Source organism: Apodemus sylvaticus, chromosome X, assembly GCF_947179515.1.
Source record: "Apodemus sylvaticus chromosome X, mApoSyl1.1, whole genome shotgun sequence".
NCBI lineage: Eukaryota > Metazoa > Chordata > Mammalia > Rodentia > Muridae > Apodemus > Apodemus sylvaticus.
Window position 1 is genome coordinate 74071987 of NC_067495.1, and position 16524 is coordinate 74088510.

General features: G+C 38.5%; 1 protein-coding gene across 1 annotated transcript; it reads left to right on the plus strand.

The window, feature by feature from the left end:
- Positions 1 to 11965: 11965 nt before the first annotated feature.
- LOC127674553 (hemogen-like) lies at positions 11966 to 12898 on the plus strand. Its single transcript, XM_052170280.1, has one exon. The coding sequence runs from the start codon at positions 11966 to 11968 to the stop codon at positions 12896 to 12898; it is 933 nt and encodes a 310-aa protein (XP_052026240.1).
- The last annotated feature ends 3626 nt before the right edge of the window (positions 12899 to 16524 follow it).

The window sequence follows — 16524 nt, forward strand, 5'->3', positions numbered from 1 at the left end:
AAAAATTAGCCTTTTCAACAAATTGTGCTGATCCACCTGGAGGTCTTAAAATTTTTTTAAAAAGTAAATTTTACCATAAAGTTGTGTAAAATTTACATGACCAATAAGTATTAAAGAAATAGACAATTGAAGAAGAAAAAGGCAATTGTTGTCAGAGTTGTTTAGAAATCATAAGAACCTACCTTGCTTTTCGTAATTAAAGCCAAATCTAACATGGTCCTAATTTTGGATCCTAGATCACACTGGAAGACTATAAGCAGGATTGTGAACAGAAACTGAGGTTTGATAAGACAATATCAACTCTAAACCCCCGAAGTCATTTATAAAGGATATGATACTACTGATATGAAACTGGTGTTATCATCTTTTTAAACCTCTGTGATAATTTTGATTCAGGTGAAATTGGGAGACTTTCAAGCCACATGACTGGTTCTATTGCCTTGAGACCTAACAAATTATTATACTAGGGGTAAAGATTCTTAGATAGGGAGAGGTACAATATTTTCCACCATCATTTTTAAAAGTATTTTTGCTTCTTGCTTAATAAAACTATTTATTTATTAAAGTTAATAGTAAGTGAGATAATGCATTTACCATTATGGTAGAGTTAGTTACCATTATGAGTTCACAGAATGGTAAGCATGTCGTCATGTCAGCAGCATTCTTAGCATCATCACCAAAGGCCTTGTGATAGAAAGACTCCCTTCTCAGACAGGGAGACAGCAGGAAGAGCAGTGTTTGTCTGAAAGCACTCTTCCTGACTTACTCACGGAAGGAAGGCAGGAAGCTAACGTGGCAAGATGGAACTTAAGAAAGACCTATCTCATGGGATACTCTACCAGACAAGTGACACTGATCAAGAAAAGAATTATGAGCCAGTTGTCATTGGATCTTGGCATTTACGAAATAGAGAACAACTCAAAAAAAGAAAACTGGAAACACAAAAGAAGCAAATGTTACAATGGCATCTTGAAGAACACAAGATTCACAAGAGAAGGAGATCAAGGAATGCAAATAAAAAGGGTTTAAATAAACAACAATGTTCAAAAACAAATGCTGAACCTCTATTACAAGTAGAAAAGGAAACACAGGTGACACCTGCCCAGAAAGAATCTCAGTACTCTGAAACAGAAGCCCTTCCACATTTAACTTCTCCAAAAGACCTTCCTGGAGAATATTCTTTTGAAATACACCAGGAAAGCTTTATATGTGGGGGAAATTCTGCTAGATACCATGATACAGAAGTAATGAACTGTTGTTCTGTAGTAGACCAATATTTGACTGGACCTGAAGACTTTCTTCTCAACACAGGCCAATCACCTGAATCAGAGAAAATCACTTTTGAGCAACATCTAAAAGCATCTAGGCCTGAAGACTTCTTCACCTGTCTGGAACTCATACCTACAGCTGAAACACACGGAGCAGATGAACCTGATTACCTTTTAAGTGAGATTTGCAAAGAAATCAAAATACCCACAGATTCTTACGATGAAGTAACTGAAGTAACACCTAAGCCTGAAGTAAATTCACTTGAAACATGTCAAGAAATATGTGGAGATGAGAAATGCTCACCTGAAGCTTACCAGGAAATGCCTGGGATTGAAGACCTTTATAATAAAAGACATCAGAAGAGTGATGAACATTATGACTGCTTTATAGAAGAAATTCAAGGAACTGATACATCTGAAGACCAGGACACTGGTATACACCAGAAAGTTAACACTTAGCCTTTCAGGAAATGAGTGAAAAAGTATAAATTGAACCAAAAGTATCAGTAATTCCAATACTTTCTCAGGGGTTTTGTCCCCAACATAATATCTAGTATTATGCTTTGCTTTTACAATATTCAAACATAAAATTATGTTCCAACAGACATATTAATATTTTTAAGTGCATTATTTTCTCAAGGTGTTATAGCAATCTCTACCATTTGAATTATATTGTAATTTGATTTTTTGGCATTTATAGAACAGGTCACTATTTTAAGTTCATAATGCAGACAATGTTTTAGTAGTTGTCCATGCATGTGTATCTGCTCTGCCGTACTTAATTAAGTGTATGTATATATGTCAGAGATGTCCAAGGTTTATTTTGAGAAGGTGCAAATAAGAGAAGAAAAAAGGCATTATAATTGTTTTTCCCTCAAAGAACTTACATTTGCTTGGTTAATTTTTCCTTTCTTCTTCTTCTTCTTCTTCTTCTTCTTCTTCTTCTTCTTCTTCTTCTTCTTCTTCTTCTTCGACTACTACAACTACTACTTCTATCTTCTTCTTCTCCTTCTCCTTGTGCTTTTGCTTCTCCTTCTCCTCCTCCTCCTCCTCTTCCTTTTCTTCTTCTTCCTCCTCCACCTCCTTCTTCATCATCTTCAAAAGCAAAGTGCATTTTATTCTGCAGAAGTCTACCATGTTGGGATCTATCATTTACAAAGATCAAGACATTCAGGTGAACTCACAGGCCCAATGTAAATCACACATGGGGAATTCCACGGTGGGGTAGGTTGGTTCTATATCTATGGACATTCCAGAAGCATTGCTAGGGGGTGGGGTGGGGTGGAAACTGTTGGTGGGGTAGCCTGGAAACTGTTGCTGTCCCAATGCCCTTGCCTTAGGCCAGGTGGCATGGCAGTTTCTGAAGTTAGGTTAGTTTCTGATTGGCTGCCTGAGGTCTGGGGTTTTCAATAACTGACTTAACTGGAAATTCCCAGTTCTTGGAAATAGAGATCTTGGCCTATTCTCCTGTACTGCCCATTTAAATTCGGTCATGGATTCAGCCTGTCTCAGTCTTCTCATTCCCCCCTTGAGAAATCAATCATCTCGAATCCTTGAGATGTTTCCATGGGCTGGTATTGTTGTTTGGGGATCATAATTAAAGCATTGTTTATTAAGGAACCATAAGTCAAGACCAACATTGATATCTAGGCAGACCACACCAGGCCAGAGCAGATCAATGTGGTAGAGTTTTATTGGAGACAAAGAGAGGAATTAGAAAAAGACAAAGGAAAGAAGTGTTGAAAGTGAGAAAGGGCCTGTCTTTTATTAAGGCTATGATGTAACCTGTTTGCAGGTAACTGTGGGAAGGGGATTCTGGGAAGGTATGTGATTTCCCTGGCAACACATATCACCTATGTGTGACATTCCTGGGTTTGCAGCCCATCTGCAAAACTGGTTCTTGATTGCAAGCAGCATCAGTAGAATAAAGAATTTTTCAGTATGAAAGGTTCTTCTGTGTTCCAGCTAGGCATGGGTCCTTTCTGCAGTGGGGTGGTCTGCACCTGCCATCTTCGTTCCTAGTCAGATAAGACAGCTTACCCCAGGTACCCAGATATCCTGAGTCTAAGATCTCTGGGGAAATAGACCGCCGAGCTGCGGGATGCTGCCTGCACCCAGGTCCTGGGCATATTGGCGGTCCTCTTTGTGCCAGCCTGGCATGAGAACTGTGCTCTGTGGGAAAGGTGGCGGCCGCCATCTTCGGTCCAAGAAGGACTGCACTGGCGAACCCAGGTACCAAGATATCCTGAGTCTAAGATCTCTGGGAAAGCAGACTGCTGAGCTGAGGTCTGTCATCTCTGCCCAGGACCTAGGAAGTTTGGTGGTTCATCTATGTGCAAGCCAGGTGCCCGTCCTGTGCCCTGCAGGGTGCCTGCAGGATCCACCTTCACTCTCTGACAGAGCAGAAGGGCAGAAACAGGTTCAGTTCACAGGGACAACCCAAGTATAACATTGCTTGGGGCAGAACACACCAGTGCCCCAACAACACCCAAAAGGAGGGCAACACATCAGCAATCTGGGCCAGGGGAAACCCAGTCAGTAATCCAGTTGTGTGGAAATAGATTTACAAGTTCACAGGAAGTTCAAGCACCAGCCTGTTACCAACTAACACCAGAGATTACCAGGTGAAAAAAGGCAAAGGTAGGAACATTACCAACAGAAATCAAGGCAATATGGCAGCATCTGAACCCAATTCTCCAACAACAGCAAGTCTGTTAAACACCAAAACACTGGAAAAACAAGATTTGGATTTAAAATCACTAGTCATGATGCTGTTAGAGGAACACAAGAAGGACATAAATAAGGCTCTTAAAGAAACACAGGAGAAAATGGATCAAAAGTTAGAAGCCATTACAAGGGAAACACAAAAATCATTTAAAGAAATTCAGGAGAATATGAGTCAAAAGGTAGAAGCCAATAAGGAGGAAATAAAAAAATCACTTAAAGAAATACAGGAGAACTTAGGTCAACAGACAGAAGAAAAGAAAGAGGAAAAACAAAAATCTTTTAAGGAATTACAGGAAAACACAAAGAAGCATGTGAAAGAACTCAGCAAAAGCATCCAGGATCTAAAAACAGAAGTAGCAAAAACTAAGAAATCACAAAGGGAGACAACTTTGGAAGTAGAAAAACTTGGGAAGAAATAAGGAACCATAGATGCAAATATCAACCACAGAATACAAGAGATAGACTAAAGAATCTGATGCCACAGATACCATAGACAACACAGAATCAATAATCAAAGAAAATACAAAATGTAAAAACCGAGAAAATGCAAAATGTAAAAGGCTTGTAACCCAAAACATCCAGGAAATCCAGGACACAATGAGAAGGCCAAACCTAAGGATTATAGGCATAGATCAGAGTGAAGATTTACAACTTAAAGGGCCAGCAAATATCTTCAACAAAATTATGGAAGAAAACATCCCTAACCTAAAGAGAGAAATTCACATGACTATACCAGAAGCCTACAGAACTCCCAACAGACTGGACCAGAACAGAAATACCTCCTGTCACATAATAATCAAAACCCTAAATGTACTAAACAAAGAAAGAATATTAAAGGCAGTAAGAGAAAAAGGCCAAGAAACATGTAAAGGAAGACCTATCAGAATTACACTAGACTTCTCAACAGAGACCATGAAAGCTAGAAGATCCTGGGCTGATCTCATGCAGACTCTAAGGGAACACAATTGTCAGGCAAGACTACTATACCCAGCAAAACTCTCAATTACCAGAGATGGAGAAAGCAGGATATTCCATGACAAAACCAAATTTACACAATATCTTTCCACAAACCCAGCCCTACAAAGGATTATGGGAGGAAAACTTCAATACAAGGAGGGAAACTACACCTGGAATAAGCAAGATAATAACCTTCTTTCATCAAAGTCAAAAGAAGAAAAACAATCAAATATAAAAAATAACATCAAAAATGACAGGAAGAAATAATCACTATTCCTTAATATCTCTTAATATCAATGGACTCATTTCCCCAATAAAAAGACATATACTAACAGACTGGATAAATAAACAAGACCCTACATTTTGCTGCATACAGGTAACACACGTCAGTGTCAAGGAAAAACACTACCTTAGAGTAAAAGGCTGGAAGACAATTTTACAAGCAAATGGTCTCAGGAAACAAGCTGGAGTAGACATTCTAATACCAGATAAAATTGACTTTCAACCTAAACTCATCAAAAGAGACACTGGGGGACACTTTTCCTGGTCAAAGGAAAAACACACCAAGAAGAACTCTCAATCCCAAACATCTATGCTCCAAATGCAATGGCACCCTCATTCATTAAAGAAACTTTACTAAAACTCAAAGCATACATTGCACCTAACACAATAATTGTGGGTGGCTTCAACACTCCACTCTCCTCAATGAACCAATCAGGAAAACAGCAATTACATAGTGACACAGTGAGACTTATGAAAGCTTTGGACCAATTAGATTTAACATATATATGTACATATATACACATAAATATACAAATAAATATATGTATGTATATATATATATATATATGTAGATGTAGATGTAGATTTATGTGTAGATGTAGGGGTAGATGTAGATATATAGATATATAGATATATAGATATTTAGATATATAGATATATAGATGATTGATATATAGATATATAGGTATATAGATATATAGATAGAGAGATATAGATGTATCATATATACATGTATAGATATATAGACATGGAACATTTCATCTTAAAGCAAAACAACATGCCTTTTTTCTCGGTACCTCAAGGTACCTTCTCCAAAATTGATCATATAACTGGTCACAAGACAGACCTCAAGAAATATAAGAAGATTGAACTAATCCCATGTCTCCTATCAGATCACTATGGAGTAAATAAATAGCAACAAAAACAACAGAAATTCTACATACACATGGAAACTGAACAATACCCCTCTCAATGATACCTTGGTCAAGGAAGAAATAAAGAAAGAAATCAAAGACTTTTTAGAATTGAATGAAAACCAAGACACAACATACCCACAACATATGGGACACAACAATGAAAGCAGTTCTAAGAGGAAAATTCATAGCCCTGAGTGCCTCCAAAAAGAAAATGGAGAGAGCATACACTAGCAGCTTAACAACACAACTGAACTCCCTGGAACGAAAAGAAGCTAATTCACCCAGGAAGAGTAGAAGACAGGAAATCACCAAACTCAGGGCAGAAATCAATCAAATAGAAACAAAAGAACCATACAAAGGATCAACAAAACCAGGAGCTTGTTCTTTGAGGAAATCAACAAGATAGATAAACCCTTAGCCAGACTAAAAAAGGGCACAGAGACAGTATCCAAATTAACAAAATTAGAAGTGAAAAGGTAAATATAACAACAGAAACTGAGGAAATTCAAAAAATCATCAGATCCTACTACAAAAGCTATACTCAACTCAACCGGAGAATCTGGAGGAAAAGGACAATTTCCTAGACAGATACCAAATATCAAACTTAAATCAGGAACAAATAGATCATCTAAACAGTCCCATAATCCTTAAAGAAATAGAAGGGATCATAGAAAGTCTTCCAACCAACAAAAGCACAGGACCAGATGGTTTCTGTGCAGAATTACATCAGACTTTCAAAGAAAACCTAACACCAACACTCTTCAAACAATTGCACAAATTAGAAACACATGGAACACTACCTAACTCATTCTATGAAGCCACAACTTCGCTGATACTAAAAACACAAACATCCAACAAAGAAAGAGATCTTCAGGCCAATTTCCCTTATGAATATCAATGAAAAAATACTAAATAAAATTTTTCCAACCAAATCCAAGAACACATCAAAATGATCATCGGCCATGATCAAGTAGGCTTCATGCCAGGGATGAAGGGATGGTTCAATATAAGGAAATCAATCAATGCAATTCACTACATAAACAAATTCAAAGAAAAAAACCACATGATCATTTCCTTAGATGCTGAAAAAGTATTTGACAAAATTCAGCATCCTTTCATGCTAAATGTATTTGAAAGAACAGGAATTCAAGGCCCATACATAAACATAGTTAAAGCAATATACAGCCAACTGGTAGCCAACATCAAAATAAATAGAGAGAAACTTGAAGCAATCCCACTAAAATCAGGGACTAGACAAGGCTGCCCCTCTCTCCATATCTTTTCAATATAATTCTTGAAGTCCTAGCTAGAGTAATTAGACAACATAAGGTCGTCAGAGGGATACAAATTGGAAAGGAAGAAGTCAAACTATAGCTATTTGCAGATAATATGATAGTATACTGAAGTGACCCAAAAAACTCTACGAGAGAACTCCTACAGCTGATAAACAACTTCAGCAATGTGGCTGTTTACAAAATCAACTCAAGCAAATCAGTAGTCTCTCTATACTCAAAGGACAAACAGACTGAGAAAGAAATTAGGGAAATGACACCCTTCACAATAGCCACAAACAGCAAAAAGTATCTTGGGGTAACTCTAATCAAACAAGTGAAAGAACTATATGAAATGAAGTTCCGATCTCTGAAGAAGGAAATCGAAGAAGACCCCAGAAAATGGAAAAATCTTGCATGCATGTGGATTGGCAGAGTTAATATAGTTAAAATGGCCATCTTGCCAAAAGGAATCTATAGATTCAATGCAATCCCCATCAAAATCCCAACTCAGTTCTTCATAGAGATAGAAAGAGCAATTCTCAAATTCATCTGGAATAACAAAAAACCCAGGATAGCTAAAACTATTCTCAATAGTAAAAGAACTTCTGGGGGAATCAGTATCCGAAACCTTAATCATTACTACACAGCATTAGTGATAAAAACTGCATGGTATTGGTACAATGTCCGGTAAGTGGTTCAATGGAGTAGCATTGAAGACCCAGAAATGAACCCGTACACCTATGCTCACTTGATCTTCAACAACGCAGCTGAAAACATCCAGTGTAAAAAAGATAGCCTTTTCAACAAATGGTGCTGGTTCAATTGGAGGTCAGCATGCAGAAGAATGCAAATTGATCCATTCTTATCTCCTTGTACTAAGCTCAACTCCAAGTGGATCAAGGACCTCCACATAAACCTGACACACTGAAACTAATAGAAAAGAAACTGGGAAAGACCCTTGAGGACATGCGCATAGGTGAAAATTTCCTGAACAGAACACCAATAGCTTATGCTCTAAGATCAAGAATTGACAAATGAGATCTCATAAGATTAGAAAGTTTCTGTAAGGCAAAGGACACTGTCAAAAGGACAAAGCATCAGCCAACAGATTGGGAAAGAATCTTCACCAACACTAAATCTGACAGAGGGCTAATATGCAATATATACAGAGAACTCAAAAGGTAGACCCAAGAGAACCAAATAATCCTATTAAAAAGTAGGGTACAGAGCTAAACAAAGAATTTTCAAATGAAGAACTTCAGATGGATGAGAAGCACCTTAATAAATGCTCAACATCATTAGTCATTAGGGAAATGCAAATCAAAACAATCCTGAGATTTCAAATCACACCAGTCAGAATGGATAAGGATAAAAACTCAGGAGACAGCAGGTGTTGGCGAGGAAGTGGAGAGAGGAACACTACTCCACTGCTGGTGGGATTACAAGATGGTACAACCACATTGGAAATCAGTCTGGTGGTTCCTCAGAAATCTGGTCATAACACTTCTGGAGGACCCTGCTATACTACTCCTGGGCATATACCAATAGGATTCCCTGGCATGCAATAAGGGCATATGCCCCACTATGTTCATAGCAGCCCTATTTGTAATAGCAAGAAGCTGGAAAGAACACAGGTGTCCCTCAATGGAGAAATGGGTACAAAAAAATGTGGTATATTTACACAATGGAGTACTAGTCAGCCATTAGAAACAATGAATTCATGAAATTTTTAGACAAATGGATAGAGCTGGAGAACATCATACTAAGTGAGGCAACCCAGTCTCGAAAGATCAATCATGGTATGCACTCACTGATAAGTGGATATTAGCCTAGAAACTTGGAATACCCAAGACATAATCCACATATTAAAAGATGTCCAAGAGGAACGGAGGAGTGGCCCCTGGTTCTGGAAAGACTCAGTGCAGCAGTGTAGGGGAATACCAGAACATGGAAGTCGGGGAAGGGTTGGGTGGGGGAGTAGGGGGAGCAAAGAGGGCTTATAGGGCTTTCTGCGACTGGGGAGCCAGAAAAGGGGAAAACATTTGAAATGTAATTAAAAGTATATCGAATAAAAAAGAAACTCAGGAGATAGCAAGTGTTGGTGAGGATGCAGAGAAAGAGGAACACTACTCCACTGCTGTTGGGATTGTAAGATGGTACAACAACTCTGGAAATCAGTCTGTCAGTTCCACAGAAAACTGGGCATGACACCTCTGGAGGACCCGGTTATACCACTCCTGGACATATACAAGAGGATTCCCTAGCATGCTAAGCACACATGTTCCACGATATTCATAGCAGCCTTATTTATAATAGCTAGAAGCTGGAAAGAACCCAGATGTCCCTCAATGGAGGAATGGATACAGAAAATGTGGTATATTTACACAGTGGAATACCACTCAGCAATTAAAAGCAATGAATTCATGAAATTTTTAGGCAATGGTTGGAACTGGAAAATAACATCCTAAGTGAGGTAACCCAAACACAAATGAATACACATGAAATGCAATCTCTGATAAGTGGATATTAAGTAGCCCAGAAGCTCTGAATACTGAAGACACAATTAGCATAATAAATGATTCCCAGGAAGAAGGAAGGAGAGGGCCTATTCCAGCATTTTAGGAGAGTAGTAGGATAGAGAAAAGAAAGAGGACTGATTGGAGAATGGGTGGAGAGAAGAGGACTTATGGGACATATGGGAAGGGGAGACTTGGGAAAGGGGAAAGCATTTGGAATGGAAACAATGAATGTAGAGAATTAAAAAATGTTGCAACTTCAAAAAAAGAAAAAAAGAAATTTGTCAGGACAGAGACAAGCATGGTTAGCCAAGCAACCACTTGAAGAGGGGCTCATATCAATCCTGAGGCTGTTCTTTCTAAATTCCTGTTTTGTAGTCTCTTTCTGACTAAGGCCAGGGATGTTTTGATCACTACTGAGTAGTCAACATAGGAATAACATTCCTCACCTAAGGCTATACAGAATCCTCCCTGCTGGAGGAATAGCAAGTCTAGGCCTCTTCTGTAAGACTACTTCTGCTAGAGAGGATAGGGATCCTGCAAGGCTCTGATGGACTTTTCCATGTCCTGTATATCTGCATTTATAGCCATTTGTAGAGCCTTGTAATTTTTATCTTGGAGGAAATAGGCTGATGCAATATAAATTATCTTGGTTTTACTCTAACCAAGCAAGTGAAAGATCTGTATGACAGGTACTTCAAGTATTTGAAGAAAGAAATCCAAGAAGACCTCAGAAGATGGAAAAATCTACCATGCCCTTGGATTGACAGGATTAATATAGTAAAAATGTCTATCTTGCCAAAACCAATATACAGATTCAATGTAATCCCCATTGAAATTGCAACTCAATTCTTCATAGAGGTAGAAAGAGCAATTTGCAAATTCATCTGGAGTAACAAAAAAAATTCCAGGATAGCTAAAACTATTCAAAACAGTAAAAGAACTTCTGGGGGAATCAGTATCTCCTGCTTCAAGCAATACTACAGAGCAATAGTGTTAAAAACTGCATGGTATTGGTATAGTGACAGTCAGTTAAATGAGTGGAATAGACATGAAGCTCCAGATATGAGCCCACACACCTATGGTCAATTGATCTTTGACAAAGGACCTTCAACCATCCATTGGTTAAAAAACAAACAAACAAACAAAAAACAAAAACAAAAAATAACCCAAAAAACCCCCCACAAACAACAAAAAGAAAACAAACAAAAACCAAAAACAAAGTATAAATAAAAACCAGCCTTTTCAACAAATTGTGCTGATACACATGGAGGTCTTACAAATTTTCTAAGAAGTAAATTTTACCATAAAGTTCTGTTACATTTACATGACCAATAAGAATTATATAAATAGACAATTGAAGAAGAAAAAGGCAATAGTTGTCAGAGTTGTTTAGAAATCATAGGAACCTACCTTGCTTTTCGTAATTAAAGTGAAATCTAACGTTCTAATTTTGAATCCTAGATCACACTGGAAGACTATAAGCAGGGTTGTGAACAGAAACTGAGGTATGATAAGATAATATCAACTCTAAACCCCTGAAGTCATTTATTAAATGTATGATACTACTGATATGAAACTGGTGTTATCATGATTGTATACCTCTGTGATAATTTTGATTCAGGTAAAATTGGGAGACTTTCAAGTCACATGACTGGTGCTATTGCCTTGAGACCTAACAAATTATTATACCAGGGGTAAAGATTCTTAGATAGGGAGAGAAACAATAATTTCCACCATCATTTTAAAAAATATTTTTGTTTCTTGCTTAATAAAACTATTTATTAAAGTTAATAGTAAGTGAGGTAGTGCATTTACCATTATGGTAGGGTTAGTTACCATTATGAGCTCATAGAATGGAAAGCATGTCATCATCTCATCAGCATTCTTAGCATCATCACCAAAGGCCTTGTGATAGAAAGACTCCCTTCTCAGACAGGGAGACAGTAGGGAGAGCAGTGTTTGTCTGAAAGCACTCTTCCTGACTTACTCACGGAAGGAAGGCAGGAAGCTAACGTGGCAAGATGGAACTTAAGAAAGACCTATCTCATGGGATACTCTACCAGACAAGTGACACTGATCAAGAAAAGAACTATGAGCCAGTTGTCATTGGATCTTGGTGTTTACGAAATAGAGAACAACTCAAAAAAAGAAAACTGGAAACACAAAAGAAGCAAATGTTACAAAGGCACCTTGAAGAACACAAGATTCACAAGAGAAGGAGATCAAGGAATGCAAATAAAAAGGGTTTAAATAAACAACAGTGTTCAAAAACAAATGCTGAACCTCTATTACAAGTAGAAAAGGCATCGCAGGTGACACCTGCCCGGAAAGAATCTCAGTACTCTGAAACAGAAGCCCTTCCACATTTAACTTCATCTCCAAAAGACCTTCCTGAAGAATATTCTTTTGAAATACACCAGGAAAGCTATATATGTGGGGAAAATTCTGCTAGATACCATGATACAGCAGTAATGAACTTTTTTTCTGAAATAGACCAATATTTGACTGGACCTGAAGACTTTCTTCTCAACATAGAGCAAAAATCACCTGAATCAGAGAAAATCACTTTTGAGCAACACCTAAAATCATCTATGCCTGAAGACTTCTTCACCTGTCTGGAACTCCTACCTACAGCTGAAACAAACGGAGCAGATGAACCTGATTACCTTTTAAGTGAGATTTGCAAAGAAATCACTGTACCCACAGCTTCTTACGATGAAGTAACTGAAGTAACACCTAAGCCTGAAGTAAACTCACTTGAAAGATGTCAAGAAATATGTGGAGATGAGAAATGCTCACCTGAAGCTTACCAGGAAATGCCTGGGATTGAAGACCTTTATAATAAAAGACATCAGAAGAGTGATGAACATTATGACTGCTTCATAGAAGAAATTCAAGGAACTGATACATCTGAAGACCAGGACACTGGTATACACCAGAAAGTTAACACTTAGACTTTCAGGAAATGAGTGAAAAAGTATAAATTGAACCAAAAGTATCAGAAATTCCAATACTTTCTCAAGGGCTTTGTCCCCAACATAATGTCTAGTATTATGCTTTGCTTTAACAATATCCAAACATAAAATTATATTCCAACAGATATATTAATATTTTCAAGTGCATTATTTTCTCAAGGTGTTATAGCAAACTCTACCATTTGAATTGTATTGTAATTTGACTGTTTGGCATTTATGGAACAGGTAAGAGAGAACTATATTTTAAGTTCATAATGCAGACAATATTTTAGTGGTTGTCCATGCATGTGTATATGCTCTGCTGAATTTATTATGTGTATGTATATATTTCAGAGATGTCCAAGGTTTGTTTTGAGAAGGTTCAAATAAGAGAAGAAAAAAGGCAACGTAATTGCTTTTTCCTCAAAGAAATTACATTTACTTAGTTAATTTTTCTTCTTCTTCTTCTTCTTCTTCTTCTTCTTCTTCTTCTTCTTCTTCTTCTTCTTCTTCTTCTTCTTCTTCTTCTTCTTCTTCTTTTCTTCTTCTTCGACTACTACTACTACTTCTATCTTCTTCTTCTTCTCCTTCTCCTTGTGCTTTTTCTTCTCCTTCTCCTCCTCCTCCTCCTCCTCTTCCTTTTCCTCTTCTTCCTCCTCAACCTCCTTCTTCATCATCTTCAAAAGCAAAGTGCATTTTATTCTGCAGAAGTCTACCATGTTGGGATCTATCATTTACAAAGATCAAGACATTCAGGTGAACTCACAGGCCCAATGTAAATCACACATGGGGAATTCCACGGTGGGGTAGGTTGGTTCTATATCTATGGACATTCCAGAAGCATTGCTAGGGGGTGGGGTGGGGTGGAAACTGTTGGTGGGGTAGCCTGGAAACTGTTGCTGTCCCGATGCCCTTGCCTTAGGCCAGGTGGCATGGCAGTTTCTGAAGTTAGGTTAGTTTCTGATTGGCTGCCTGAGGTCAGGGATTTTCAATAACTGACTTACCTGGAAATTCCCAGTTCTTGGAAATAGAGATCTTGGCCTATTCTCCTGTACTGCCCATTTAAATTCGGTCATGGATTCAGCCTGTCTCAGTCTTCTCATTCCCCCCTTGAGAAATCAATCATCTCGAATCCTTGAGATGTTTCCATGGGCTGGTATTGTTGTTTGGGGATCATAATTAAAGCATTGTTTATTCAGGAACCATAAGTCAAGACCAACATTGATATCTAGGCAGACCACACCAGGCCAAAGCACATCAATGTGGCAGAGTTTTATTGGAGACAAAGAGAGGAATTAGAGAAAGACAAAGGAAAGAAATGTTGAAAGTGAGAAAGGGCCTGTCTTTTATTAAGGCTGTGATGTAACCTGTTTGCAGGTAACTGTGGGAAGGGGATTCTGGGAAGGTATGTGGTTTCCCTGGCAACACATATCACCTATGTGTGACATTCCTGGGTTTGCAGCCCATCTATAAAACTGGTTCTTGATTGCAACCAACATTAGTAGAATAAAGAATTTTTCAGTATGAGAGGTTCTCTGTGTTCCAGCTAGGCATGTGTCCTGTCTCCAGTGGGGTGGTCGGCAGCTGCCATCTTTGTTCATAGTCAGATAGGACAGGTGACCCCAAGTACCCTGATTTCCTGAGTCCAAGATCTCTGGGGAAATAGATCAGCGAGCTGCGAGAAGATGCCTGCACCCGGGTCCTGGGCAGATTGGGAGTCCTCTTTGTGCCAGCCTGGCTTGAGAACTGTGCTCTGTGGGGAAGGTGGCAGCCACCATCTTCTCTCCAAGAAGGACTGGACAGGCAAACCCAGGTACCGAGATATCCTGAGTCTAAGATTTCTGGGGAAGCAGACAGCCGAGCTGAGGGCTGTCATCTGTGCCCGGACCTGGGCAGTTTGGTGGTTCATCTGTGTGCAAACCAGCCACGGGTCCTGTGCCCTGCAGGGTGCCTGCAGGATCCACCTACCCTCCCTGGCATAGCAGAAGGGCAGCAACAGGTTCAGTTCATACAGAAACCCAAGTATAATATTGCTTGGGGCAGAACACACCGGGGCACCAACAACACCCAAGAGGAGGGCAACACATCAGCAATCTGGGCCAGGGGAAACTCAGTCAGCAATCCAGTGGCGTGGAAATAGATTTACAAGTTCACAGGAAGTTCAAGCAAAAGCCAGTTACCAACTAACACCAGAGATTACCAGATGACAAAAGGCAAAGTTAGGAACGCTACCAACAGAAATCAAGGTAATATGGCAGCATCTGAACCCAATTCTCCAACAACAGCTAGTCTTGGAAACCCCAAACCCCAGAAAAACAAGATTTGGATTTAAAATCACTAGTCATGATGCTGTTAGAGGAACACAAGAAGGACATAAATAAAGCTCTTAAAGAAATACAGGAGAAAATGGATCAAAAGTAGGAAGCCCTTACAAGGGAAACACAAAAATCATTTAAAGAGATTCAGGAGAATATGAGTCAAAAGGTGGAAGACAATAAGGAGGAAATAAAAAAAGATCACTTAAAGAAATACAGGAGAACTTAGGTCAACAGACAGAAGTCATGAAAGACGAAAGACAAAAATCTCTTAAGGAATTACAGGAAAACACAAGAAGAAAGTGAAGGAATTCAGCAAAAGCATCCAGGATCTAAAAACAGAAGTAGAAACAACTAAGAAATCACAAAGGGAGACAACTTTGGAGGTAGAAAAACTTGGGAAGAAATCAGGGACTATAGATGCAAATATCAACCACAGAATACAAGAGATAGACAAAAGAATGTGATGCCAAAGATACCATAGAAACCATAGACTCAATAGTCGAAGAAAATGCAAAATGTAAACAGAGAAAATGCAAAATGTAAAAAGCTTGTAACCTAAAACATCCAGGAAATCCAGGACACAATGACAAGGCCAAACCTAAGGATTATAGGCATAAATCATAGTGAAGACATATAACTTAAAGGGCCAGCAAATATCTTCAACAAAATTATGGAAGAAAACATCCCTAACCTAAAGAGACAAATTCACAAGACTATACAAGAAGCCTACAGAACTCTCAACAGACTGGACCAGAACAGATATACCTCCTGTCACATAATAATCAAAACCCTAAATGTACTAAACAAAGAAAGAATATTAAAGGCAGTAAGAGAAAAAGGCCAAGTAACATGTAAAGTAAGACCTATCAGAATTACACCAGACTTCTCAACAGAGACCATGAAAGCTAGAAGATCCTGGGCAGATCTCATGCAGACTCTAACGGAACACAAATGTCAGGCAAGACTACTATACCCATGAAAACTCTCAATCACCAGAGATGGAGAAAGCCAGATATTTCATGACAAAACCAAATTTATACAATATCTTTCCACAAACCCAGCCCTACAAAGGATTATGGGGGGGGGGGGGAACTTCAATACAAGGAGGGAAACTACACCTGGAATAAGCAAGATAGTAACCTTCTTTCATCAAACTCAAAAGAAGAAAAACAAATATAAAAAATAACATCAAATATGACAGGAAGAAATAATCACTATTCCTTAATCTCTTAGCATCAATGGACTCATTTCCCCAATAAAAAGGCATATACTAACAGACTGGATAAATAAACAAGACCCTACCTTTTG